Source organism: Vanellus vanellus (assembly GCF_965231255.1).
Source record: "Vanellus vanellus genome assembly, chromosome: 5".
Classification (NCBI taxonomy): Eukaryota; Metazoa; Chordata; class Aves; order Charadriiformes; family Charadriidae; genus Vanellus; species Vanellus vanellus.
Genome location: NC_138910.1, coordinates 13,509,612 through 13,536,345, shown reverse-complemented (window position 1 = coordinate 13,536,345; position 26,734 = coordinate 13,509,612). Strand labels below are relative to the sequence as shown.

Sequence of the window (26,734 nt, the reverse complement as noted above, 5' to 3'; positions counted from 1 at the left end):
TGAGAGCTCCTTGGAGCACACTGCTACTACTGATACCCAAACCAGGATCTTTGTGTCAAAAAGTTGCCGCTGCTCAGTCAAGGTAGATATTTGCTCCGTTTAACTATCTTGAACGGTTTAGTTGCATATCATCCTCCCACCCCCACATATCCCTGGTGGTACGATAGAGATGGAGGAACCCCCTAGAGATCCTTTCCAGGCCTGTTGTCTGTCTATGTCCCTCCCTGAAGGCTGGTATTTCTCACGCTGTGTTTCATTAGATGAGATATACGTAACTGCTCTTGCTTGTGAGGGAAGAGTGATGTTTGCCAGCAGGCAGAGCGGGGAGTTGCTGTGGAAGAAATCTAAAGTTTGCATGTTGAGATGCTTCTGAGAAACCTTTAAAATTGCTGATTTTGACCCCAGTGATCCCAAAGAATAATTAAAAGAAACTGGCAAACCACTGAGAAGAGGTGATCCTGACTGCTGGATTTGGATTGTCAGAAAAAAACAACACTAGCAGCTAACCTCTGGCTGTTAGAGATTAATGCATAAGCCACTTGAACACTACAGTCATAAACTTTTAAGATTATATGCAGCATTGATCTTCCTCTACTGCTTATTGAATTACTCGCTGCTAAATTCAATGTGGAATTAAAGCACAGGGAGAATCAAAATAAGAGGAAAGAAATGGGGGCATTTTCTGTTTTGTGGTTTGGTTTGGTTTTTGTTTGTTTTTTTTTTTTTCAGATTGCATTACCTGTACATCTCTTGTGGTGTATGTAAAGCTGGGCTTCTGAGTTCTCAAAATGTTGGTAGCATTATCTGTTTTATCAAGTAAGCTATATGGTATCTGCCTGTGAAGTGACCTCTGTAAGGGGAGAGGAGGCAGTTAGCTGAAAGACGGGACAGATTTCATTATGGACCAACCTAGGTAGATTGTGCTGCTGTTAGCCTAATCAAGGTAGGCAGCTATGATGGCTTAAGACATTCTTTAGACATACATACCTAACCCAGCTAGCCCAAAATCCCATCTCCTAAGCAGAAGATTATAGAAAATTACTAGTGGATAAATGACATCGCTTTTTCCTAATATATCTTTTTTGGTAGCTGTGTTGAAATCCCTTTTGAAAAGAGCAGATGCACTGACAATTATGCCATGTGAGCGCTGGTCAAATGCATTCTGTCTCCTTGAAAGAAAAAGAAAAAAATATGAAAAAAGCAATTGTACTATCAGGTGGTATAAGGATTATGTTTCCCTCTGTGTAACAGTCAGATTGCCCAAGGACTTGTGGGGCTGTCCTCCTCCAGACTGTCAGTGGGGCATGTGTGTAGGAGAGGAGTGGCACCAACCTCTTGGTTTCTAGAGCATTTCAACCCAAAACAGCCATGGGCAGTGACTGCCTGTGTAAAGAGTTCCTCTTTTGCCTAAGCCACCAAGAGCTTCATCGACAACGCATCCGAGGGTTCAGAAGCTGTTCCATGTCATCTTCGATCTAGGGATTCTGGTATTTGGAGTTTTGTCATTTCCCACAGGAACGAATCTTGACACTTAACTATGTCTTGAATGAAATGCAGCAGCTTCCTCACATGCTAATTGAGCGGTGTGTCTGCCAAGGGAGACTGGCAAACGCTGACAAAACAGTGATGTAAGTACTGGTGTGATGTTGTGTCCAACAGATGCAGAAGGGAAAAAAAATCCAAACCTTTCTGTATACCAAGTGTTTTCAGTTGATGCCTTGAGAATTGTTCTAGTTTGGTTGTTATTTTGTGACAGCTGAAAAATCCACGGCTCTTCAGCTTGACAGCTAGAAATATCGCCATTCTATAAAAACTTTTTTTTCTTTTCTATTTCTGTAAATGAGGAATGATTTTTAAATTGTTTCTGTAGCCTCCAAAATGTTTAATGAGAATATACTGAATTAATTGTCAAGCATCACATTTAAATAATAAGAAAATCAGCATTTGCACTGCTCTGATCTGTGCTTTTGTTTTAGATTTGCAGATTTTATCAGGGGCATGCTGAAGTTTATACTGCTGCTGCTTTTATCCGGAGCAACGTTAGCATCAACCTGGTTCACTCTCACCTGTCTAACCAGTGTCACTCATCTGCCTTTAACCACAGGTATCAACAATGATTTTAATTCCTCTTATTTATAATTGGTATAGCAGGCAAATATTTGCACTCTTAAAACAACTATATTATAACCTGGTTTGGTAACTTTAATAATACAGTAGTTTTACCAAGACAAAACCAAAAAGATTTAGAAAACTTCCTGAATCTGAAATCTCTTTACCAGCTTTGAATAACTTCATAAAAAGATTAAAAACTAACAAAACCCAACAATAAGAACCCAGAATATACATTTAAAGTTGATTTTGGGACTGAGTGTTTTTCTGGTTTGAGTGTTTTGGAATAACAGAGGTGAGAAATAAACCAAGAAAAATCAGATCAATGGGAGTAGCATTGTGTATAAGAAACAGTGACATGTCTGGGAATTTAGGGTTTTGAAACTTAGGTTAATTATTGGAAACACATGGTACAGTTCAAACCAAAGTGACCCATAGTATTTTGGGCCATCTAAATCTATCCCTGCACTGTGCTGTCCTCTTTTTTGCACCTGCATGCAAGTTCAGGGAACTCTTCCAGTGCAAAATTACCTCTGCCCATGCCTCAAAAAGATGGGAAAAAAGCTGTTGTCAAGAGTTAGGGGAAAAGCTCAGAGCTCTACTTGAGCTGCCAGCGAGCTGTACCCTTAGTTGAAAATTAGCATTGGTTTGGGTTTTTTTTTGTTTTTTTTTTTTTTTTTATCTGTCCTTCGCATTACTGTCTGCACCAAAGGGTTGATCCACCTGTGATTCCAAGAACCTTAACAAAGTAATGAGCTACAGTAAAACTTAGCCATCGAGATTTTTTAAGAATTCTGTAAATCCATTTTAGATAAGTGCCGTCTTTGTTATAGGCAAGTTTATGTATTGTAGGAGAAATAAAAATTGGTTTATTCCCATTTTTGATAAATAGTTTGTTGTGGAGAGTAGTACATAAAATACTGTTTTGCTCAAATTAACTTTGAGTTTCAGTAAGTGTCCTTGGTGCATTGCATATGTCACCACTATAAACTGAAGTGGGTACAGGAAATTGAAATACATGATCAATTCAGGAGAAACACCATCTGGATGGATAGGTCAAATTTGTGATTTATCTTGAAATTTCAACTTTAAAAAAAAAAATCTGGTTAAATAAAATGTAATTTAATCAATAAATCAAATTTCATGGTTTCTATTGTCAAACCAAATCACTGCACTTTTCTTTTCCATCAAATCTAAAATAAATGCAATAAAAGCTTATTTTGTGTGCTTGCCTGCTTCATCACTACAAGCCTGCAGTAATGTAAATTTTTACAGTAACTCTATCCTCTGAATTCATTCAAAAAGCAAAACACATAAATGTCCCTTCAAGTCTATGCATAAGAATGAAGCAGAGAAGTTTCAAGAGGTGAAAGTCACTGCATATGTACTCATCAATGATCCAAAACAAAACTGATGGAACTCTGTCTCTGTTTTTATTTTTTTCTAAAGAACTCAGCATGCAAAATAGATTCTGGAAGAATTCTTTGTTGTTTATAGTATGTAGGTGCATTACAGTGGGGTGGGTTTTTTTTTTTTTGGAAAGGTGATCCACTTTCAGGATATAAAAGTGCCTAAGGTATTTGGGGTTTCATATAAAGTATCCTGAACTAACATCCCTTGATAAAAAAATGTAAGGATTGAGTTGCTTTTATCATGAAGTTATCGCTTCTTTTAAAATGAATGATTCCTTAGATTGAGTTGTAAATTATATTTTAGAGTTTTCTCTGTGCTGTTCTTATAGATGTCACTGTAAATTTTGAACTGTTTTCTATAAAACACAAGCTTGTTTTGAATAGAAATGCGAGCAATATGGTGCGTTCCTCTAAAAAAGGCAATCCGAAGCATCAGGGCCTAATGTGCAGCCACCAAATAAGATCTCTTTTTCTTCTGTGGCATAATGTTTAAACTTCATAGATGGGTTGCGGGGGTTTCATATCAGCCTTTTCTCATTAAAGTTTATATAAAATAGATGTAATGTGCCTGTTCAATTTAGATCCTTCTACACAGCAAAGCAGTGGTATATCTTCATGAAATATGCTGTTATGCATGAAAACACACAAGCTATTTCAGCTAATTTATAGGAGTTCATGCTAGATTATTCCTCAATGTAACGATGCAATATGATGATGACCTCTGCATTCCACAGTAATTGGGAGAAACAGTACGTTTGAATTGATTTGGATGAACTTTTTTTTTTCTTCTTTTAATTAAAAGTTTGAGATGTAGGGTATATCAGAGTATAAATGTAGGAGGTCAATACAGGCCATTGGCGGCAGCTTTGGGAAGTGTTTTGAGGTCGCTGGTTAAAGTGGAAGTCACTCTGCATATTCAGTGGACCAGTGTTAACAGTGGACTTCCAGGTAGTTATCCTCTGTGTGTTTTTGTAGAGCTGGAAGATGTGCAAAACAAAAGCCGCCATCATTGTGGGATTTTTCGGTTTTGGGGTTTTTTTTGTAGTAGAGGTCCACGTAATGTTTTGTATCCCAGAGCTACTTTGCAGGCATCACTGAACACCTGCTGCAAAGCAGGGATGGTTGTGTTATTGACGGCAACAGGGTTTGATGTTGCCAGGTTAATAGGCTCCTCAACTTCTTCCTGTTCCATGGCAAAGAGCACAAGCGTTAGGCTTGGCGGTGCTACAGAGCCAGTGATGGATCTTGGTCCACACCTTCAGCCTCGTGCAAATGCTGAGGCAGAGCAAGCAGGGTTGAAAACTGACCGGTATGGAAACTTGTCAGGGTGTACGTTTGGTCTTGCAAGGAGGTTTTTCCTTCCAACTATCTAGGTCCCATTTTGTGATGGCCTTCCCCTTCCTCTCTTGCCCTTCAGTGTTCTCAATGAGCAAGTCAGATTTTGCCCTACAAAGCCACAAGCATTGCCATCTTCAGCAATACCTGGAAACTTCTGAAATATCCTGAAATATTCTGAAATATGTAACGAATGGTGTTCCTCAGGGGTCGGTACTAGGACCTGTGCTGTTCAACATCTTTGTTGGCAAGTGGGGTCAAGTGCACCCTCAGCAAGTTTGCCGATGATACCAAGCTGTTTGGCGAGGTACACACGCTGGAGGGGAGGGATGCCATCCAGAGGAACCTGGACAGGCTGGAGAGGTGGGCCCAAGCCAACCTCATGCAGTTCAACAAGGCCAAGTGCAAGGTCCTTCATCTGCGTTGGGGCAATCCCAAGCACAAATAAAGGCTCTGCGGGGAATGGCTGGAGGGCAGCCCTGAGGAGAAGGACCTGGGGGTGCTATTGACGAGAAGCTCAACATGAGCCAGCAATGTGCGATCGCAGCCCAGAAGGCCAGCCATATCCTGGGCTGCATCAAAAGAAGTGTGGCCAGCAGGTCAAAGGGGGTGATTCTGCCCCTCTACTCCACTCTCATGAGACCCCACCTGGAGTACTGCATCCAGCTCTGGAGTCCCCAACACAAGAAGGACATGGACCTGCTGGAGCGTGTCCAGAGGAGAGCCACGAGGATGATCTGAGGGCTGGAGCACCTCTCCTATGAGGAGAGGCTGAAAGAGTTGGGGCTGTTCAGCCTGGAGAAGGGAAGGCTCCGGGGAGATCTTATTGCGGCCTTCCAGTGCCTAAAGGGGGCCTACAGGAGAGCTGGGGAAGGACTTTGTAGTAAGCACGCAGGTGGGTGTATTTGCATGGGAGCAGGCTTTTGAAATGCTAAAAAGATGAGAGTGTTTCGCCAATTATTCCCCCTAAAGGGAAGGGAAGAAAATATCTGAAGATTTGTTTTTAAAATGCAAACAAACCATGCCCCCTCTTTTAATCAGCATTCTTTGTAGCAGTTGTAGTAATGTCTGGTTTAAATATTGGGGGAGGAATTGTATTTGAAAAAATAGTCGCAGCAGAATGTTTTTTCCTGCACTTGTTTGTATAATATTCTCCTAATTCCTTGTAAATAGGCACAACATCATTTAAAGATATTTCCTACAGAATGTAATTACTTAGAATGGAGACCTTTAATGCAGATATTAAAAATCAATGACTGCTTTGTGTTTTCTTTAAATGTTAGCGTTTAGCATTGTTTGTATTGTGTGATGCCTGCATTGCTGTATATTATCATAATATGCTCTGTTTTTCCTCCTGCCGCAGAGCAAGACAAGTTTTCTGTCATTTGCTGACTTCTTAATGTGTCTCCAAAAGATTTCATAAAAAGTGTATTTCAGAGTCATGTGTATGAACCATAACAGCCAGTGAGGGGAAAAAAAGAAAGCAAGGCAATAATGATATAGTGCCATCATAGCTACTGTATCATCTGTCTAAAACACCTCTCATCAGCTAATCACAGCTCTTAAACTGATTCCAGAATCAAGGGGTTTTATATTTTAAGCAAGCTTGAATTTTCTTTTAAGAAATTTTAATTTTAATGTATATTATTTGCATTTTTCAGGAAGTTTCAAAAATAGTTTAATGGACTCGTTGAACATCAAAATAGTTTTCTCCATTGAATTCCCAATGCAGCTGCTGATCTGTTTCTCTGTGCCAAGTCCATTGTTAGTTTGCTTTGTACTGAGCTTCATTATGTGAATTTATGTACAATGGGATACTTTGACCCAAAATAATTGTGTAAGGCATTGTAATGCCAGTTTCAGTATCTTGCCACTCTGTATTGCTGGTAGTATCTCTGGATACAAATACTAGCATTTTCCAAAAATTGATATGCAACGCTAGTTGCTCGCAGCTCAGATTGAATGTTTTCAGCATAGCATATCAAGAATATTCTAATATTTATGAGCACATTCAGCAGAATTTTGCTTCACAAAATCTTTTCTAGTGCTGCATGGCAGATACTCTGAATACGGTGGTAACTCCGTGAGTTGATGACTATATTTAGGTTAAGCAGTCTACGCTTTACTTTCAGGTTCAACAGATTGAACATTATAAACACATCTGTCTCCCTGTCCTCATCTACAAAGCACAGTATTGAAAAAGAGAGAAGTTTATTACTTAATACTGATTAGTTTATTCTTTGAGTTTAATTTCTTTACTATAAAAAAGTATGAGGCAGGGAGACCCAGAGGATAAAACAGTGGCCTGAAAACATTTCTTTTTCTAGCTTCAGTATTAACCTCCTTATGGATGTGGGCAAATCATTACCCACACTCTCGTTGTGCTTTTCCCACTCATAAGAAGCGAACAATGACCTTTGTCTTTATGAAGGCTTCTGTAAATCCACAGATAGAAGAGTGCTTAAAGAAGAACTAATTTAAGGGGTTTATTTAAAAACAGTTAAAAACCCCAGTATTAAATAGTGTACAATGCTTGAAAATTGGGAGGAGTATTTCAGGGGTGAATATCTATAAATCTGGTCACTTCAAATATCCATTCGTAGCAAGCCTCAAATATTGCATGAATTCCAGCACCCCTTTTTTCTCTTTCCTTTTTTTTTTTTTTTTTTGAGGCTCACTTAGTAATTTCTTAACGTTTTAGTTCTCCGAAGTGAATGCTCTGCTTTCAAAGTGAGTTCCACTTGCTTTTCTCTTGGGTAGTATATAGAACAAATCCAATTTGATCAGATTTTTGGTTACTTTCATAACTATATCATGAGACAAGAATTTGATCAGCATGTGCTGGAATGGAAATCCAGGCAATGAAACTTATTGATGTTATAAACGCGCGCTACAGGGACGTTCTCATTCTATTGTGTTTTTTGTTCCCGTAAGTGAATTACAGTAAAAATTACTGTCTTGCCTTGAGGGAGTCACATTTCTCATGGAAAAATTTAGAGGGACTTCTTCTGTGGCTGTTCTTCCCATGGCCAGTAGCAAGAATTAAATTGTATGGAAGTTTTATTCCACTTTAACAGACTTCAGAAAGTTTGATAGGAACTAACTTAGAATTGTTCAAAGCATTCGTGGAGATACTAAAGTACTAAAGTCAATGAAGAATGCATCCACATGAGGCGTTAGCCTTTCATTTTGGCATTTGGGATGTTGTTTTAATGGACAATACCAAAATGCCCCAGCTCTTTGGAGGTTTCGCTTTAAATTGTATGCTGCGCCCAAAAGAACATGTTCAGTTGTATTTACTTTCCTGTTTATCTGTAAGAAAATTGTCTAAGTCTTGGCTCGGTTTGTTTGAGAAGAGAACTGTTACAAGATGTACAGAGTTCAAGAGTTTCTGGCAGAGGACTTTGGAAGAAGATGCTATACCACCTGCTTGCACTTGATACTGCTCTAGAGTATCTGTATTTCTTTTGTAAATTTATCTGCAAAATACTTTTTTTTTTTTAAAGAAATGCTAATTTTTCATAGTCTTTGTTAAAAATCAGCCAAGATTTATGTGCCAGTGGGCTGATAAGAACCATTTAGATCAGTGGAAGTTCTTCCATTATTTTCATTTGAGGTTGGATCAGACTCTGTGGTTATAAATTTAGCGATGGTGTAATTTAAGAGTAAATTGCTAAACATGTTGCAGAACGTCCTGGGAGTTCGTTTGAATGTCAGAGATACTCGAGACTCCTTCTGCTGTGTTGCAAGCTCATCTGGGGACACCACGTGCACACCGTCATTTAAATCACATCCCTGTTAGCATTCCTATTTTTTTCCCCTAATTCTTTATTATTATTTTTTTGCCACAGTTTCAGGGCTGAGAGAAAAGAAAGTCTGTTTCTGGGGTATGGGCATGTATTTGCCGTCCTGTAGCTGAAGACCTGCAGGAGATAAGAAGCCAGGAAGAAATGTAACTTCTTACCACTTTTTCTCCTTTTTATGTTAAGCCACTGTATCACCATCAGTCCCCGGTCGGTACCTTGCTTCATCTAGCTGGTAACATCCCTAGCGCTATTATCAAGGGTCGTTTCATTCCTTGCTTCCATCCTGGCCAGGAGAAGGAGGATGAGCGCTGAGGGAATAGCATGGGTTGTCTCACACCTCAAGCATGAACATGACGTGACGAAGCCGACCGAGCCTGAGCCTCCTGCTGCGGCAGCTCCAGGCCAATCCTCTGGAGCAGCTGTGCTTTGGATGGATGTTTTGCCTTTCCTGCTCTTTTTGCAGCGGCCAACCTGCGAAATAGCTGCTTCATTCACACAAACATCTTTAAAATGTGATGTTAATCAAAGTGGTTGAAAGAAACCCAGCCCACTTCCATTATTTATTGATGTCCACAGCTGTCACTGTCTCGGGTACTACTTTGTGTGTAGCTTCATAGGCAGTTAATTCCTTTTCCTAAGACAAAGTGATCTTTTTTTATACTAATAGCATGACACACTTCCCCAGCGTGTGCCTGTCCAAGCTAGTTGTCCTTGTTAGGCTTTAGGACATAATGTTAGCTTCTTGGTAAATCATCTCTTTCTCTTTTTTTTTTTTTTTTTTATCAGTGCTTTCATATCCTTATATTCATTTCCAATGACTGTCATCAAGATTGTCTTAATTGAAAAAACATTCGGTGTAACTTTAGCAGCTGTTCTTCTACATTATAAAATCATGGTAATTGTTTGTGTTCGTTCAATGCAAGGTCGCTGTAATGGAAAGTAAACGATCTCTGTTAATAGGTAGTATTCTCCCTGCTACAGCATCCTGTTGCCCATGAGCTGGAATACAAAGTGTGTTACTTAGTGCATGAAATGAAAGGCAAAAACCACTTTTGAACTCTTACTTGAGTTTTTCATAGAACTTATTTTTCTGAAACTGCATATCTTATGTTTGACTGTCTATCTAGTTGACCAGTTGAATTTGTGACTTAATTGCAAGTTAATGGAGTAAGTTTATTTGTATAGCACTCAGCAAGAGCCTGGATGATTTACAGAAACATGAAATAAACAAATATTTTCCGATCACTTACAGTATGTACCCATTAAGGGGGAACTCTGTAGGCTTTCAGATGTGTACACCTCTGTTGTGGTTTGGGCTGGACTGTCCTCAAACCAGGACAACCTCCTTCACTTTCAGAGCAGCTTTTTGAGGTTTACAAGTCAAAACTGTCATTTCCATTAGATCTTAGAATTTAAATCGGCATCTACCAGATGCTATATTCTGCCTGTCCTTTTGCTTTGCCATTTCCTCTTGCTAGTTTCCAAATATACGTGTACATATACATACACCTTGGTTTATAAGTGTTATCTGTGATCTCAGCAGAGGTTTTGTCGTTGATACTCAGCTGGCAGTTTTTAGCGTGCACACATGAGACAGGTTATACGTTGGGGAAAACTAAAGGTAATGCTAAAGCTGCTTTTCTTATGGTAGTGTGGAAGTGTGAGCTGTGTGCCCGTGGGCGTATTTGCGGAATGTATGACTAACGGGAGCTGTAGTGACAAGGAAATGTAAGGGTGTATTGATTTTCTAAAGTACAGAGTTATTGTGCTTACTTGCTTATGGTCTCGTCGTCTTAATGCGTTTTAGTAAGCGATGAACAATGATGTAATTCAACTAGTATATTTTAACTATCAAGTTTATTTTGAAGGCTTCTGTTTGTTTTATGGAACCTTTTGCATCTACTCTATTGACTAAAATTTGAAGTCTTGATCTTTTAAATGGCTGCTAGTCTTAGATGCATATTTTTGCCTTCACCTCAAGTGAATCTAAGTTTCTGGAAATTATACATCTGGAGATTGTCTCTGTTCAGAGGTACGTGATTCCCCTTTTCCGGCTGTTGTTGTTTATGGAAGTGGTTTCATTCTTCCTGCAGAGGTGTTGCTTCTGCTGCTCCCTATATGCAGCTCTACTTTCAATGGTGCTGTTGTGGCTTTCAACAGCTTCACCACCATTTCCACTGTTAAAGTTTCTAACACAGAATTACTGCGGGTGACCACCTTTCTTCTTTAGGGAAAGTTCTCGATTTTTTCTCTAGAAGTTACAAGTAGTTATGTATAGATATCCTTAATTGAGTGTAATGAGGGGCAAATGTTCATTTGTCTTGAGATAATACTTCTGTTTCGTTTGTGTGTTGGTTTCTCAAGCCAACACAAAAATATCAAATAGCTGAATTCAGTGCTCGGATTTGTTGGCTACACCTGGTAGTGGTTAGAGACTGTTAGAGCAGTGTACAGTCCTGTTTGAGGTAAACAGGAATTCAAAGAGAGGTTCATGAAACTTTAAGCACTGGTAAGGACTTGCAGCAAAGCTCTATGGATCTTCTAACTAGAGAATCGGTTCTTCAATGTTAGCTAGAAGAGCCCATTAGGAAGATCATCCTAATACTGGTTTGATTTTTTTCATTCCTCTCTGAGAACTCTTGAACATACCTGGCATCCATTTCTTTGACTTTCATTTTGCAGTTTATAACAAGGGAATTTGAGAGTTGAAAAAGTTATTGTAGTTTATTCTTATTTTTTTTTCTATCTTTCTTTTTTTCTTAACAACTTGGAACATTCTGGTATATTAAAAAAAAAAAACAAAAACAACAAGTGGGGGCCAGCTGTCCCTCCTGAAGTCGTGCCATCTGTATCATCTTTCTGGCTGAGTCTTCTGTCCTCTTTTTCCTGTCCAGGCAGATCCTCTGTAGAGAAATATGTCTTTGTGCCTTGGGAGCAAACCACATCAAATGGAGGATCTGATAGATAGCCCTTTCTGCTTCTTAATGCCTTTATCTCTTTTCCATGTTTCTTCATGTTTTAAGAAACAGTGATTTTTTTTATTTTTTTTTTTCTTAAGCTGGAAGTTTTCTGCTTCTGAACAGTTTCTCAATTGAAAAATCGAGCAATGCTTAACAGAAGATCAAGCAGAACTGTTTCAGTTCTCCCCTTTCCAAGACAGAAGAACATAAATTAAACTGAAAATGCAGATTCTATTTTATATAAACATATATATCCATATGAAAGTAAATTGTGTAAAGATTTTGTACCATACTGGAGTGAAAAGACGCTCTAAGTAATTTCCCTGTGACTCGGTAACACTTCTGCATCTGAAAAATATCTCTTTACGTTTTCTCATCATTTTTGGTAGAAACTTCAGAAAATATTCCAGACTTTTCTCTTTTTTTCTGAGCCTTGTACTGGTTTCCTTACAATTTTTACTTGATCAGTAATCCCAGGTTGTTGAGGCTGCAGGTCAGGAAATTTTCCCCTTCTCAAGAGAGCACTTAGCAAAGACTTATTTACATTTCTGAATAGGTACTAAATTCTTCTGAAGTTTTCTTTTTCTCAGAAATAGATATAATGGGTTTATTAATAGATAATACAGGTATATTCGGCATCTCTATTACGATGTTAAGCACTGTGAAGTATTTGGCAGTGCCAGAAATCATGGAACAAAATATCTGAGGCTGCTGAAGAAATGTCTGTATTCTTCCTTTGGTTCATCCAAGAAAAAGAATTTGTTGTCCAGCAGTGAATAATCTGCATTATCAAATATGTCCCGTTCCTGCCAGGTGCCGGGTCCCCTTCATCTCCTTTTGAAGCCAAAAGGGACTCAACGTGTTGCAGCTCAGGCCGTGATGAATACTAATGTCTTGATATCTGGTAGATCATTAGTTTTTATTTGTAAAATGGAAGCAAAATTACTTTTGACCTTTAGAGCTAAGTCAAAAGGTTAATCCATGTCCATTTCCGATTTGGTGCGTTAATTGCTCCCTGTCCTAATTGTGGATAGGACAATAGTTTCCGTTCATTTCAGAGGCAAATTAAACTGTAGGTGATGCTTTGCATTCAAAATTTTGTTCTGTTTGTTTTACTTAACGAGTGAATTTCAAATCACTGAATGTGTCTTCATGGGTTCTGTTTAAAAAAAAAAAAAAAAATCAGTATTTCAAATTTTTTTTTTTTCAAATCAATGCATGGATTCTACCTAAAACTAGTGGGATGTGATATGCTTTATGATACACAGAGGACAAAAATAATTTTATGCATTTTTCAGTTACTCAAGTATTAGTATTCTTGGCAGCTCTGAATAGGGGGAAAAAATGCCAGCGTGAAATTAATAACTGTTTTTGTTTCTGTTATAGCTACACTGTACACATCCTGCATTTTGTTGGGTATATTCCTCAACAGCAGCGTACCAATATTCTTTGAGCTGTTTGTGGAGACAGTCTACCCTGTTCCAGAAGGAATTACCTGCGGAGTTGTCACCTTTTTGAGTAATGTGTTTATGGGAGTGCTTTTGTTTTTCCTCACATTTTACCATACAGGTAAGAAATATAAGCTACTTCGAAAATATAATTCTGCATGAAGACATACCTTTGTCAGTAAAAGGAGGATTTGTACATACAGTTTCTGTTCATAATCAAATGTTTGAATCCCCCTGTGTAGCAGCAAGGGAGAGGAACTTTAATTGTTCTTTTCTGTATGCATGCTAATAAAAATGACATGTTTAATGCGAGATGTATATAGTCATATTCCATTTAAAATCTGCTGTAGCCAGAAACCATCAAGATACACACTGTCATCATATTTTTGTAAAGGCCTGGGTAATGTGACCGTTAATAATGTTTGTATCTATGGGCGTTCAAAACCACAGTAAAGCTAATCCAGTCTCATGCTTCAGGGTATAACTGTGTTTGCCAGGGAGGGGCAGAGCAGCAACACCCCATTTACGGTCAGCTCTGCTCAGTGGGTTGGACATATACCATTGCAGGGGAGAGAGCATCTCTTGACCACTGCTCAAAGACAAAATATTCATTCCTTGAGATTAATCCGGTGGCTTAATTGGGCACAACAGTGTTTTGCTTGATATTCTCGTCAACTTCTTCAGACTCTCATCTCTCAACTATTATTTGCTTCCTCGTAATTCATCATTCAACTTGCTATTTAGGAGACTAGAATGTATATTATTGCTCTAAGCTGTAAAATAAGAACTCATCTTGCTTTCAAAGAGAAGCGGTCTTTATTAATGGTTTTCAAAGATGCAGACGTTTACTGCAACAACAAAATACAAACCAAATGTCTGCTTCATGACACAAAATTTGTAAAGCAATGTTTTGCTTTGGAAGCATTAGAAATTGGGAGCTTTTATATACTATCATGAGCGCATGTACTTCTTAAGATGGTGTGTTTTGTAACGAAGAGGAAGCTGACAAATTTCAGAATGAATTGTGCTTGAAATTGTGAAGGTTACAGCCTGGCACAAATTTTCAGCATGGTTTGTGTGTCTTTCTGCCAGGGAATCACAAGCAGATTGACAACCCCGTTCCAAATTGGTGTGAACTCTGTTCACATATGCTATTATTTCTAACATTTACAGCTGAGCTGAAAAGATTATGCAGAATATTCTGAGAATTCTGAGAATTTTTCAGCATTTTTCAGAGTAACAGTCCAGCGTTCAAAATTACTTTAAAATTGACAATGGGGATACAGTGTCTGAAGAATTATGATAAAGTGAGTTCTTCTGACTGAAGAATTATGATAAAGTGAACTCGTTCCCTCATAAATAGGGTATTTGGGGCCCTATTTTTGTCTCTTCTATTTCTTTCCCTAGCAGATATCTGTAAATCCAGGTCAGGATAAACCTGAAATTAGTATATTCATACACTTGGAACTTTTTCCCTATTTCTTCAAAGGAGGGGGGGGGGTGGGGGTGGGGGGCAGCGATTTATGCTTAGGAAGATCCATTCTCTGTGATACAGTTTCACAAATGATCAAAAGTACAAGAGCGCATGTGGTCACAGGTAGGGAGGGGAGGGGGGAATCAATGCCAGTGGGTGCTATTGGCTCCTTTGATTAAAAAATCGTTTGGAAGGTGGATAACGATCTTAAACATTTGCCTTTCATTTGATTCAAATACGTTGTCTAATGGCATTTAAGAAGCTTGCAGATAAACCAGAACTCGGTCCAATTCATCTTGTGCCCTTAGTCTTGCTTTTTAGGCCAGATAATCTTTAGTGGTTTTAATTCGGATTTCTCTCTTTTTCTCCTCGTACTCTGATATTGCAAAGGCTGTGAAAGAGCCAAGCCCTGCAGACTTTCCAGTGTATTGAAGATTTTGGTCCAGCTGGCACAGTGGAGTGTGCCATACCGTGCAACCTGCTGTAGGTGGCCCTGCTCTGGCAGGGGGGTTGGACTAGATGATCTCCAGAGGTCCCTTCCAACCCTGACCATTCTGGGGTTGTGTGAGATGTAAAACTTTCCAAAGCTCAGCCCAGCTCAGCTAGCGCTGCACCCCGAGACCCAAAGCCGCAGCCTCTGGATGTTTTATAAAGAAAATAATAGCAAAGCATCTACCTATTGACTTCTGGCATCACATAACATGGTCTTCTCCAAGCCTAGGAAAATTTCCCTGAGGTTTTAATAAGACTGCTGCCTAAAGAAATCTGTAAGGGGTTTTGGTGGATGACAGAGGGTGTTGTTGAACCTTACTGGGTTTGGAAGCTTGTTTTTTTAGGCTTTCTGACTTTTATCCTTTGCATTGTATAATATAAATTGTGTTTTTTCTTTTAGCAATATAAATTACAAATTTAAGAAAGTAACAGTGCTGAAGTCTTGATTGACTCAGACCTTGAGGAAGAGTTTAAAAATAAATAAATAATAATAATAAAGGAAATTAAAAAAAAACCCACAACACAATCTCCAGTAAAATTAATGTTTCTTCAGTAAGTTGAAAGATTTACAAAAAAAGAAATTGTGGCGCACTTCTTTTAAAGAACAAAAGACATAAATAAAACTACTAATTAGTAGTTAAATATCAGATGATAGGATTTCTTGAATGTGGAACACAGATTTTTAAGAGCAGTGTATTATGTCTAACAGCTACAAAGAGGCTTCTGAGTAGCCGTTTGTGCAACTAGTTTTAAATTGAATTGATCGTACTACTTACAAATTTCTTCTGAGGAATTGGTTTTCCCTTCTCAAACCGTGTAGCAGGTTTGATTCAAAATCAAATCCTGCTTCTTCTTACCCTTTTAATTTGTTTTAATTTTCACTCTGTAGAGATCAAAGAACTAATGAGTAGAATCTTCAGAAGTGGTTTATTCTCCATTAGCAATGATAGATTATTCTTTTTCTTGACGTTTTCTCCATTGACAGGTTGAATAAGGAGGATTAACATTAGCTGGAGGCATTGGTGTTTTTTATATATATATGTGTAAAACCCTTATACATAAGGCATCCATGGATAAGTCTCCCAGACCACGTTAACCGTCTATTGGTTGAGAGCTGTCAGGATTTTTGTTCAGAACACAGCAATTTCTTTCAAACCTGCCATTAATCGAAGTTGTGGCCCCTTTAAACATGGAGCACGTTTGATAGCTCTGAGGTTGGGTCTGTTTTCTGCTTTACAGAGTTCTCCTGGTTCAACTGGTGCCTGCCAGGATCGTGTCTGCTCAGCCTGCTCCTCATCCTCTGCTTCCGCGAGTCCTACGACAGACTCTATCTCGATGTCGTCGTCTCTGTGTGATAACGCCGGAGGGGTGAGAGGTTGGAAGAGACTGGAAGTCAGCTTTGCAGTCTGCACACCTGCCTGGATTTGCACGGCTGAACGGCGGAAAAACAAAGAAATTACAAGACTTAATTGCGGCTTTATTAGGGAGGGTGAGGGACAGGCTGTTCTTACATTCAAGACCACCTTGATTTGCGATAAACGTGGAACTTGAGTGGTGATAATGATGCCTAAATGCACAAAGAGAATATATATGATGTACAGGTCCCGGTGCCAGAGCTGGGGCTCTCTATTTAAAAGGCTGTTGATGTAGCAGTGAGGTGTGCAGTTGTGTGGGTGTGCGTGTGTGTGCGTGTGTGCCGACTCAAGGTTGTACACACCAGGGTACCAGTAATCTTCAGTCTTCTATCAGAGTGAATAATCTTAACAAAAGGAAAAAAAAAAAAGATAAAATGAAAAAAAAAAAACCAACTTTTTTTTTTTTTTAAAAAGATCTCTCTTTTAAATCACTAGTCATTTATATAGTGAATGTCCATTAAACAGTTAAGCTAAAACGATTTGGTGCTTGTACACTACATTTACGTTCTAATAAAGTGATTTCTGATATAAGACACTGGTACCAGGGTTCTTAGCCATACTAAATATCCCAAACAATCCTCTCGGTGTTGTTAGAGGTGTGTGTTATCACCCTGGAGCACATGTAAACAATAGCTTTAGCTGCCACTGAAACCCAACTTGCACCCGCAGTCGCCTCTGAAGTACCACCATGGCTCTGTATCTGCTGAACGCAGAGCATCTGTGGTGTCTCAGAAGTTTACTGGAGTGTCACTCTCGGTAACTGTTGCTGTTTTAAAGGCCACCACTGTGTCACCTTTTCATCCCCCGTCTCCAGTACTGCCTTTTTTACTGTGAAGACCTGTTCGTGCCACTGAATACTGTGGGTGTGGATGTCCAAGTCCCACCAGTTCTCTTCTGATACTCTAAGGTGTGCGTGGTTTTTTGGGTTAGTTTATGATTGAGGGTGCCTAAACAATATTGTTTGTTAACTCAAGTCTTTAAAATCACCATTTCCTAAAAAAAAAAATAAATCTTTCTAGTTGATGAGGTGCCCTGATGGCGAAATGACAATGAGTTTGACAATGAGAAATAACTCGTGAGTTTTGGCATAATATGGGAAATATCATGCCAGCTCTTTTTATCAGTACTAATCTGTGGTCGTTCTGGCCCTTACTTGAACATAAATATTAAAGACACTTTGAATAGTTTTTTAACTCAATTTTAAACCTGCTAATAATTTCTTAATTATATTCTTAGATTTCAGTTCAGCGTCATCTACAGTATTTCCATGTGTGTGTTCTGTGCTTTGTGTTAGGGGGGTGTGTTTGTGTGTGTGTATGTGTGCGCGTGTGTATTTATAGCTATGTATACACAAATAAAACTTATATATATCTTTTATATATAAGTTATATAAGGGTATGTGTTTACATAGGTTTATTTTAAGTACTCGTGTCTCGGGATGGTGGTATGCCACTGTTAGTAACTAAACCAGTCACTGCTGTGAATGGAAACGCATACATACGCTGTCTGTGACATGAATTTTTTTCAGGGGGTGAATGGTTTCCTACCGTGGCAATTTTATCGCAGGGGGTGCCGTCACGTGTTGGGGGCGGCTGGTGTGCGGGGTTCTGCGTCCGTAGAAGTCTCAATCGAATGCCCTTTGCTCCTGCGCGGGGCTCTTCTCTGCCACCCTGGGGTGACACAGACACTGTAAACCCACTCGAATAAACCCTGAACTGAGCGCTGCCTTTCAGACACGGATCTCTTCGTTCTGTCTGCTCTCCTTTTTCAGAGAGAATATGCCGCTAATACCTTCCACTCAGGAGTATCTGTGCAGTAAAATAAAACACGCTGTTCCCTGCTTTTATGTTTTCAGAGCAATGGATGTATTTACTGTAGTAACAGAAAATTGACTTAGCTCATTGCCTATATTAGCTACTAAATGATCTGTTCTGTCGAAGCAGGCTCTTTGTAGAAATGGAGCTAACCTACATTGGGGTAACTAAATCAATCTAACCAGCCCATTCAGAACCGCTGGCATCATCCTTTTACTGGTTTTCAGATGAATGGTATTAACTGTCCAACTTCTTTTTACTATGTTTTAGTGCCTGGAATAGTTTGAGTATCCAGTAGCTGCTGCTACCTATTGTCTTCTGAAACCAAGGATCGCTTGCCAAGAGTCTGATTGGAGTTGCATTGTCATGGCAGAATTGCAAGCTCAGATGGCTCTTCGGAGCTCCGCTTCTGCAATTTACTGTAGCTATATTAAGATTAAAATTGCGTAGTTCGGGCACTGTCCCGAGTGACAGAGATTTCTAATCCTTTCACTGCCCTGACTATTTTAAGATGGAGAAGCTCTTCAGGCGGTATTCAGACTATAACCTATTCTGCCTCTGTTCCAGAAAGCATTGAGCAATTCAAAATATTTGTCAGTACTGCCAGATGCAGACTCTCCCTACAGTCAGGGGAGAAGAGCGAACGTCTCATTTTAAGCCCCGTCGATTGTTTTTCTGAGTCAGTGTGAATTGCTCGCTGCTCTCCCGAACTTTGATACTTTGGTAAAAGTTGCTGTGTCTGTCTCGGGTGCTGTAGTTTGTGGTCTTGATTACAGCCCTTGATGCCTTTGCACCTAAATAGAGGCGTTATCCAGAGGCGAGTGGCACGGCGGGGCTCTGCTGGAGACCTGCGCCGGGGCTGCAGGCACCGTTCTGCAGTTGGGGCTCAACCAGAGTTCCCAGCGAGTCTGATGGAAATCCGCCTGAGTGAAAACCAAAGGATCGCTCCCAGATTACTTAGAGTTGTGCAGGATGCTGCTGCGCTCCACACGCACAATGTTCAGGCTTTAGGATTTTATTAGATTAACAAGTCTGGCTGGGGACGGGGTGGGGGTTGCAAATGTGCTTGCTGAGATCTCTGCAAAATGTTTTATTCTCTGTGCGCAGCAGCAGCATCCCTCTCCGGAGGAGCAGTCCAGTTCATGCCAGTAACCAAACTGAACCCACGGGAATATTTTTTGGATATGGGTTATCACCAGGCCCACCTTTGGATTTACCGAGGGTCCGAGCTGTCAGGTGAACCACACTGTATTGGAAGTTGGAGCTTGAGACTGCAGGGAGAGCTCTAAGCAGTGCTGATCCAATTAGCAGTAGCGCAGAACAGGCTCAAAACAGTTAATATTTCTCTTATTAATTACTTAAAGTTCTAAATCTCTCTGTAATTCTGAGTCATCAATAATGGGGTTTTTTATCTAAACGAGGTGTTGCCTTGCACTGCCGCAGAGTAGCTGACGTTGGCTGCTGCTTGGCCTTTGACTTGTGCAGTCAAGGAAGATGCTCTGGGAAGTTCTAATATTTGCTTCCCTCCACGGCTCTGAAGAACATGTTTTTTCCCAGCAGCGCAGAGTCCCCTAAAATGCAAATAATTATTCTAAGTTTTATATTGAAAATGGTAGGAAGGATGCTCTGTAGTGACACCTCTCTTGATAGTTTTTCATTTTAAGTATGGGCAGCTCCTCAGGTTTCTGCCTGGCTCCGGCAACTTTCTTCTTGCGAGCCGTGGAGCTGTGCTCGCTTTCCTGCTGCTAAGGAGGAAGCTCGGGGTTAGTAGACGAAGGCTCTTCTTACAGCGCTCTTTGCTGTCTCTCTTCACTGCATCCGTTTCCTTTTGGTTCCTTTGCCTTCCCCTGTGGCCGCCTGCCCTCCTGAGCTGGAGTCCGTGCAGGAGGCATGGAGAAGAGCTTCCATGCTCCCAAGCCAATTTTAGAGGGATGGGTTGGCTGACCATCTCCTTAATGTGTGTTAAAATAGTGGGGTTTTAGAAAATCATGCAAACTTGAAGAAAGTGCAGACCCAAAGGATTTTGCACGTATGTGAGCAGATAGTCTGTTGTGAGCAGATTACAATTTGCCTGAAACTTGCAGTTTTAGCCCTCGCACCTAGAGAGGCCAAGCTGATGGGCACCGTGTGTGTTAAGTATTCAGGTTCACAGCATCACGGAGTTATTCCCACCCATCTGACAGAGGTGAAATGAATGGGAATGGGACGTCTGTAATCTTGGAGTGGGTTGGAAAACCCCAGGCTGCATCAGTGTTTGCACCGGTACCTCCGGAGAGTGCCGGGCTGATGGATTGAGTGAGGGGATGGGGGTTTCCAGGGGGCATTTCAGCACTGAGGTTATCAAATCCATATAAAATGTAAATTTTTGTGATGACAGGGATGTTAATGCCTGGCTTGTTCTACAGTAAACTTAGCAACTTACGTAGCCTGACACTGTAATATAAACAAGCTGAATTGATTGATAGGCATATACTGGCTGTTACTAGAAAGAGAAGTGCTGTTTAATTGTGAGGATTGACTGAAATATGAATGGGAATTAGACAGTTTGCACAGTGGATATAACTGTCCTATCATGCTATGACAGCAGGGTTTTAATTTTTCATCTTCATTTCTTCTGTTGGGTCAAATATTAATAATTATCAGTGACAAAGGTGGTTTTATGTTTCATTAGTTTTTTGGGGGCTTCTTTTAGACTAAGTTTGGATCATTGTAATAATTTGGCAAGACCACTGCTACCCTTGTGTGAAAGCATACATTAGCATTCGGTATTTGATGTTGGTGCCACCATTCTCAGCGTTGCCGGGCTTGGGGAGCACGTGCGAGGAGGCAGCGGCGCTCCTGGATGCACAGTCACGTGAGGGTAGATGCTGCCCCTGCCAAAATGAACAAAAGCTTCATCATCATCATCTCCTGTGGGTCCCAGCATCGGGGCTGGGAGGAGGAAGGGAGTGCACGTCGGGGGAAAAAGCCTTGCTGTGGTTGCTGCCTCCCTTCCGGTAGCGCGACAGCCTCCAGGCTGATGGTTTCAGCTGTGAGACATCATAAGCATCAACAGGGGCTTCACTTGTTTCCCTGCAGCCGCGTCTGCTGCGAGGTGGGTCGTAGGTGGCACGGGAGTATCTGCCTTGCTTCCTCCTGGAGTGTCGTTTTGGACGGCAGAGGAGAATTGCTGCAGAGCAGGCGGCAGCCCCAGTGAAGTCAGAAGATGGTGTCAATCTGCTTGTGATTTTTGCAGTTTGTGTTTCAAGACAGATGAAACTAATAAATAGAGGAAGAAATGTAACTCTGTCCAAAGTTTTGACAAGCAAAAGCAAATATTTGCACAGATGTGCTGGCTTCTGCCTTTTACTTGGGATGGCAATGTGTTCGGAGCAATCAGTGCCCGCCTGGAGCGCGGACCCCCTCCCGCAGTCCCGGCCCTCCTCCTGCTGCTGCTCAGCCTCCAGCAGCGCCGCAGGAAGCTCCGTGCTGGGGCCGGGGGGCAGTGATGGGGACGGAGGGGGAGAAGGGAAGAGCTTCAGCTGGGATGCCCAGAAGGTGCCATGCTGGTGGGCACCTGGGTTATTTGTGCAGGAGGGATGTCTTCTACAGCCCAGTTTAGCAGGATCTCATTTTTCGCTTTCTCAAGGGTGAGGCTCTGACCTTCGTTTTATGTTCGTGACAGTGTTTGTGCTGCGGGAACAGCGATGGCTGTGGCGCACAGCGTAGAGGCGCTGGTTTTTCAAGGTGCGGCAGAGAAGGCAGGTGGGACTTGCTCTCTGCGAGGAAAGCTTTTCTTTCCATGGTCTGTCACCCCACGTGCGATTCCTCTACTTTTTAGATCTGGACAGGCTCATTGCACTCGCTTTGTGTTGCTACAGGAAGAAAATACCTTTTTTTTTTTTTCTTTATGGGGGAGCTTTTCCCTTTAGACTCAGGCCACTTCTCTGACCATAGTCCATCTGTCTGTGAAATGATGGGACATGGTTATGTTTAGGGAAGGGATGCTCAGAGGGCTGGTGTGGTCGGGGGGCTGCGGTGTCCCTGGGCTGTATCCAGCTCTCTCTGGAACACTCTGGATGGACAATCAAAGCCTTAACGCAAAAACAGAGTTGGTTCCTTCACCCAGGCCCCTGCCTGCCCCTCTCCTGCCTGCCCCGATGTTTCTGCTCCCACCCGTGCCCTGGGCTGCGCGAGCCCAGCAGAGCCACAGGGCATCCCCACGGGCAGGCGGCCACCGGCTGCTGCTCCCCCCCGGGACAGTGATGTATTTTCCACATATATTTATTTTCTCTGCCTACAATATTTTCTAGATTAAAGTCTCTTTCTCCCCTGCAAAGTTTAACGTCTTCCACTGTGCATTTTAGAAGCAAGTACTTGATAAGGTGGAAAAAAATGGCTTTTAATTATGTGACGCACCTGACGGTTGGGGTTTTTTGAACTGCACGAACATAGCGAGACGGAAGAGGGTTTTACATGTTGGAGAGCATCTTTGTAAACTATCCTCAACCTATAAGACTGTTCAGTTTTACTGGAGTTTGTATGCATTTTACTTTTGTAATTTTTTTAATGATTTGATAGAATTTTATTTTAGGGCAAATTCTACTTTTTGTATGCAATATTCTGATGTGATGTATTTTTATTTTTAAGAAAATAATGTTGAAACCACTATATACTTGTCAACGTAACACATCCACTGGGTCATTTCTTTTTAAAACTGGAACCGTGTTTTAAAAGTTTTTAAAACATGAAGTGCGTGCTACTTTACGTACTGGTTGTTGCACATTAAAGAGGTTACTCAGATGTGCTTGCATCACTGTTCATTAATACCAAGAAAATACAGGGGAATAATTTATGTCTGCTACAATATCGCCAACAAACTACTGCAGATACTGCTATGAAATGGGGAATGCTTCGTCTAAATGAACGTGGCCTCACCTAAAGCCCGACGCAGCCAACGGAAAAATTTCCGTCGCTTTCAGTGGGGCTTTAGGGTGGGGGACTGGCACTGCTGCTGGACCGAGGGTCCCCGCAGACCGAGGGGGGGGGGAGGGGGGGCTGGGGCGGAGGGGCCACCAGCAGGCGGGGGACCGAGGGAGGGGAAGGTGCTGGCGGCGGTGGCAGCCCCCGCTGCCCCATCGCACCGTCCTGACTGATTTCACATCCCGCCTCCTCTGGGCTCGCGGCTCAGGATGCTGCGAGCCCGTTGCTTTTTGCTCTTTCCCATCATTAACGTCTCTGCGCGTGCTTTTGGAAAGGAGGCCCTTCATAATAACCTTCTTTGTGTTTATTCTGTATTTAATTGAAACACACCCAACCCGGGATCTCTTGATCTGTGTTTATTTTCTAGGACCAGATCTTCAATAGCGCCCCGACTACTTACCAGGGCAAGTTTAAAATAGCCTCACGACCTATTAGTTCTGGGAAGAAATCTGTCAAATCTCATATCGTGGAATATCTGGGCCCCCACTATTCTTAGCAACAGTCTCTTTCCAGGCTATATATGGGAGCTTCAGGCTCTTCTAATGATACAGTTCCTGGTCGTATTTATCTTTGCGGTGTTACAGAAATCTCCATCCTTTAGGGGGAATGAGAGCTGATCCAGCCCCCATCTCAGATCCCTGCCGTAATTTTGTGTATTGGTGAAACCCCTCTGCTCATTCTTTCTCAGAGTTTGTTTGGGTTTTTTAGCCGGTTTCTATTTTATCTTTGCTGCTGTTGAAATCTGCCCTTTCCCTGGCATGGAAATGACATTTATTCTCTCTTTCCTCATCTGCACACCCTTGCCGGGCGCTCGCTGGTGGCTCCCTCTCCCACCCCACTGGAGTTGCACGTGGACAGACAGGACCTGTGGGAGCCGCTGGGCTGGTGGCCGGGCTGGGTGCAGGCACTTGGTGGTGTGCCCAGATGTGCCCAGATGTGGGGGAGCCACTCATAGATACCTCATCTCTAATGGCCACCGGACCAGCAGAAGCTGGGGAACAAGTCAGGGCTACTTGTAAATGCCGCATCTGGGGGGGGGGTTGGCATCTCTGGGCCACAGCCCAGCGCCGGGGGGTGCTGATGTTGGGGAAGAGCAGCAGCAGCACCAGAATGCAGGTGGGCCTCCTGCCCTCCTTTGCTCTCCTGCTGGGGGTCGCCATGGGCCGGGCGGCCGTGGTGCTTTCCCTGCTCCAGGAGCACAGTTTGGGCTGCAGCCGGAGAGTTTCATCAGGAACGAAGAAACCAGCCTTTACCTGCCATGCTACTGGCGTTGCTCTGCACCCACCGCCATACCAACACAAATTTACAACTAGGGGATTTTGTGGGTTTTTTTTTTGCTACAACTTGGGCTTGAGCAGGCAGAGGGGAACCCCAAGAGCGTGGATCATGCCAGGACTCCTCACGCAAGCTGCCAGCAGCAGCACGCTCTCCTCTCCTCGTCTCGGGGAACAGCCAGCCACCCAGTGAAGTCATCCTTGGATGAGGGCTACGAAAACCACCTTAACTCTTTGGGAGCCAAACGGGCACGGGAGCACGGCCCCATGGCAGTGGGGCAGCCCCGCATCATCCCGGACTCTCAGCAGGTTCCGTGGCCGCAGGGAGGTTCCTTTTTGGGGAGCTTTCTGCTTTGCTCCGTGCCTGCAGGCAGGTCCTGGGGCTGGAGAGGCTCTGCTGCTGGCGCCAGGATGGGCTGGAGCCCTTCCCCGGGGGCTGCAGGGGATGTGCCATGAGTAAGCCTGTCCATCTGTCTGCCTGTCCATCTGTCTGCCTAGCCACAGACCTACAGCCACGATAAGTACTCAGCTCAGGCACTAAAAGGCAGCGGGCAGGGGATGCCAACATCCCCACAGGTGGTACGTGGGGACACACCACCTCAGTGGCACCCCGATGAGTGGGGCTCAGGCGAGCGCAGGGAGAGAAGACACCGGCAGCCGACGAACTGACCCCACCGTGTGCTTTACCTCGACCTCTCCTCAGGGCTCTCTTAAACCTGCCTTTGACGGCAGGGCCGAGGGTGGGGATTCTGCACGTCGCTTTGTGGCTGAGTTTTGGTGCTGAAAGAGCATCTCTGGTGGGCAAAGGGAAGGGCAGCTCTGAAGGGTTTGTGGTGAGTGGATGAGCAGCATATGAAAACAGCACAACTTCATCCAGAAATGACTTCAACTGCCCCCGAAGTGCAGAAAAGACCCTTTTGAGAAAGATTTTCAGAACAGCTCTTAGGCTATGCTAAGGCATCACAGCTTGTCCTACCCTGTCCACTCACGTGCTCCCTAAAGATGGCTTTATCTTGGCTGGGGCAGGACGGTGGGTCCCCGGGCAGAAGCGCCGCTCAGGGAGCGGGTCCGTACCTGTCAGCTCCAGACCCTCCTTGGCTGTGACAGTGCCCGGCATGGTGGGGACCGCCAGGGACCGAGCTACTCCCCAGGATGGCTCCGCCGGGCAGCGAGGTCTGTCTCTTCCGGCGCCAGAGGAGCGATGGCTCAGCAGAAGACAGCAGTAATTGCCAGGAGGCTTTCAGGCAGAAAGCAAGGCTCTCACTCGTGGACAGGCTGATGTAAGTCAGCATGTAAATTGGGTACAACATAAAAATAATTTCAGCCGAGCCCCTATAAAGAAACCTACGAACAAAAAAAAATGTTGTTGCTAAGAAATGTGAAAACAGAAAACAATAATGTGGCTCCTGCCAGGGTAATAAAAGTGTATCAGCGCTCTGCCGTCTCTCTCGTACAGACCGCTTGCTCATGACAGTAAATTAAAAGTACTGCAAAAATGGGTACAGTTTTCTCCGTGGCCATTGATGCTTCACATCATGGAAATATCAAATGTTTCTGATGGCTGTGCATTACCCTGCGCTTGAGAGGGGAGCAATCCATTGCTGGCTCCATTATTTCCACGACAGCAAGGAAATGACTACGGGAGGTTTAAAAATGAAAAAATGCAGCCAGGTTAGATGGATCGAACCTTGACAGCCTGTTGCCGTTCGCCGTGGTCAATGCTAACCCCACGTCTGGGAGACACCACGCTGTCTCCAGACTGATGAAAAGCCAGGACTACTTTTTGCTTCCAGCTAATTGCCAGTTCATAAACTGCAAAGTTTGACCTTGAAAATCTCCAGAAAACTTACTTTGAGGCACGACAGTGGTACGACACAGCTCCTCAGCTGGCAGACGTCCCTGCCCCGCCGCCAGAAGGAGCTTTTAGCATTTGCTGGGTACCGGACAGGCTTCAGCTGGTGCAAGGATCTGATGAGTCGAATCTTCTGCGTTCAGTGGAGATAGACACCGTGGAGGTGAGGGGTGGATGTGGCCAGTGGCTGCGTACGGCACGCTAGAGTTTCCTTGTCACCTTTATAGTTTTAAAACTGTACAGAACAAACCAATCTTACATGCACATGGGTTGATGTGATGTAGGGTCGGTCACAATATAAACCTGCCCTGCCAGCATGCCCCTGCGAAGCAGGAAAAGGGGAGAGTCTACCCAGCCCCATCAGCTCGCCGTGAGCCACCT

At 42.6% G+C, this 26,734-nt stretch overlaps 1 protein-coding gene across 1 annotated transcript in view; it reads left to right on the top strand.

Moving 5' to 3' along the window:
* SLC49A4 (solute carrier family 49 member 4) overlaps positions 1-18,284 on the top strand; it is a 66,752-nt gene extending 48,468 nt beyond the window's left edge. Inside the window, exons 7-9 of the mRNA XM_082484448.1 lie at positions 1,977-2,104; positions 13,009-13,191; positions 16,276-18,284. Of these exons, the coding sequence (XP_082340574.1) occupies positions 1,977-2,104; positions 13,009-13,191; positions 16,276-16,391 (427 nt within the window). The 3' untranslated portion in view covers positions 16,392-18,284. The remainder of the gene's footprint in view (positions 1-1,976; positions 2,105-13,008; positions 13,192-16,275) is intronic.
* The last annotated feature ends 8,450 nt before the right edge of the window (positions 18,285-26,734 follow it).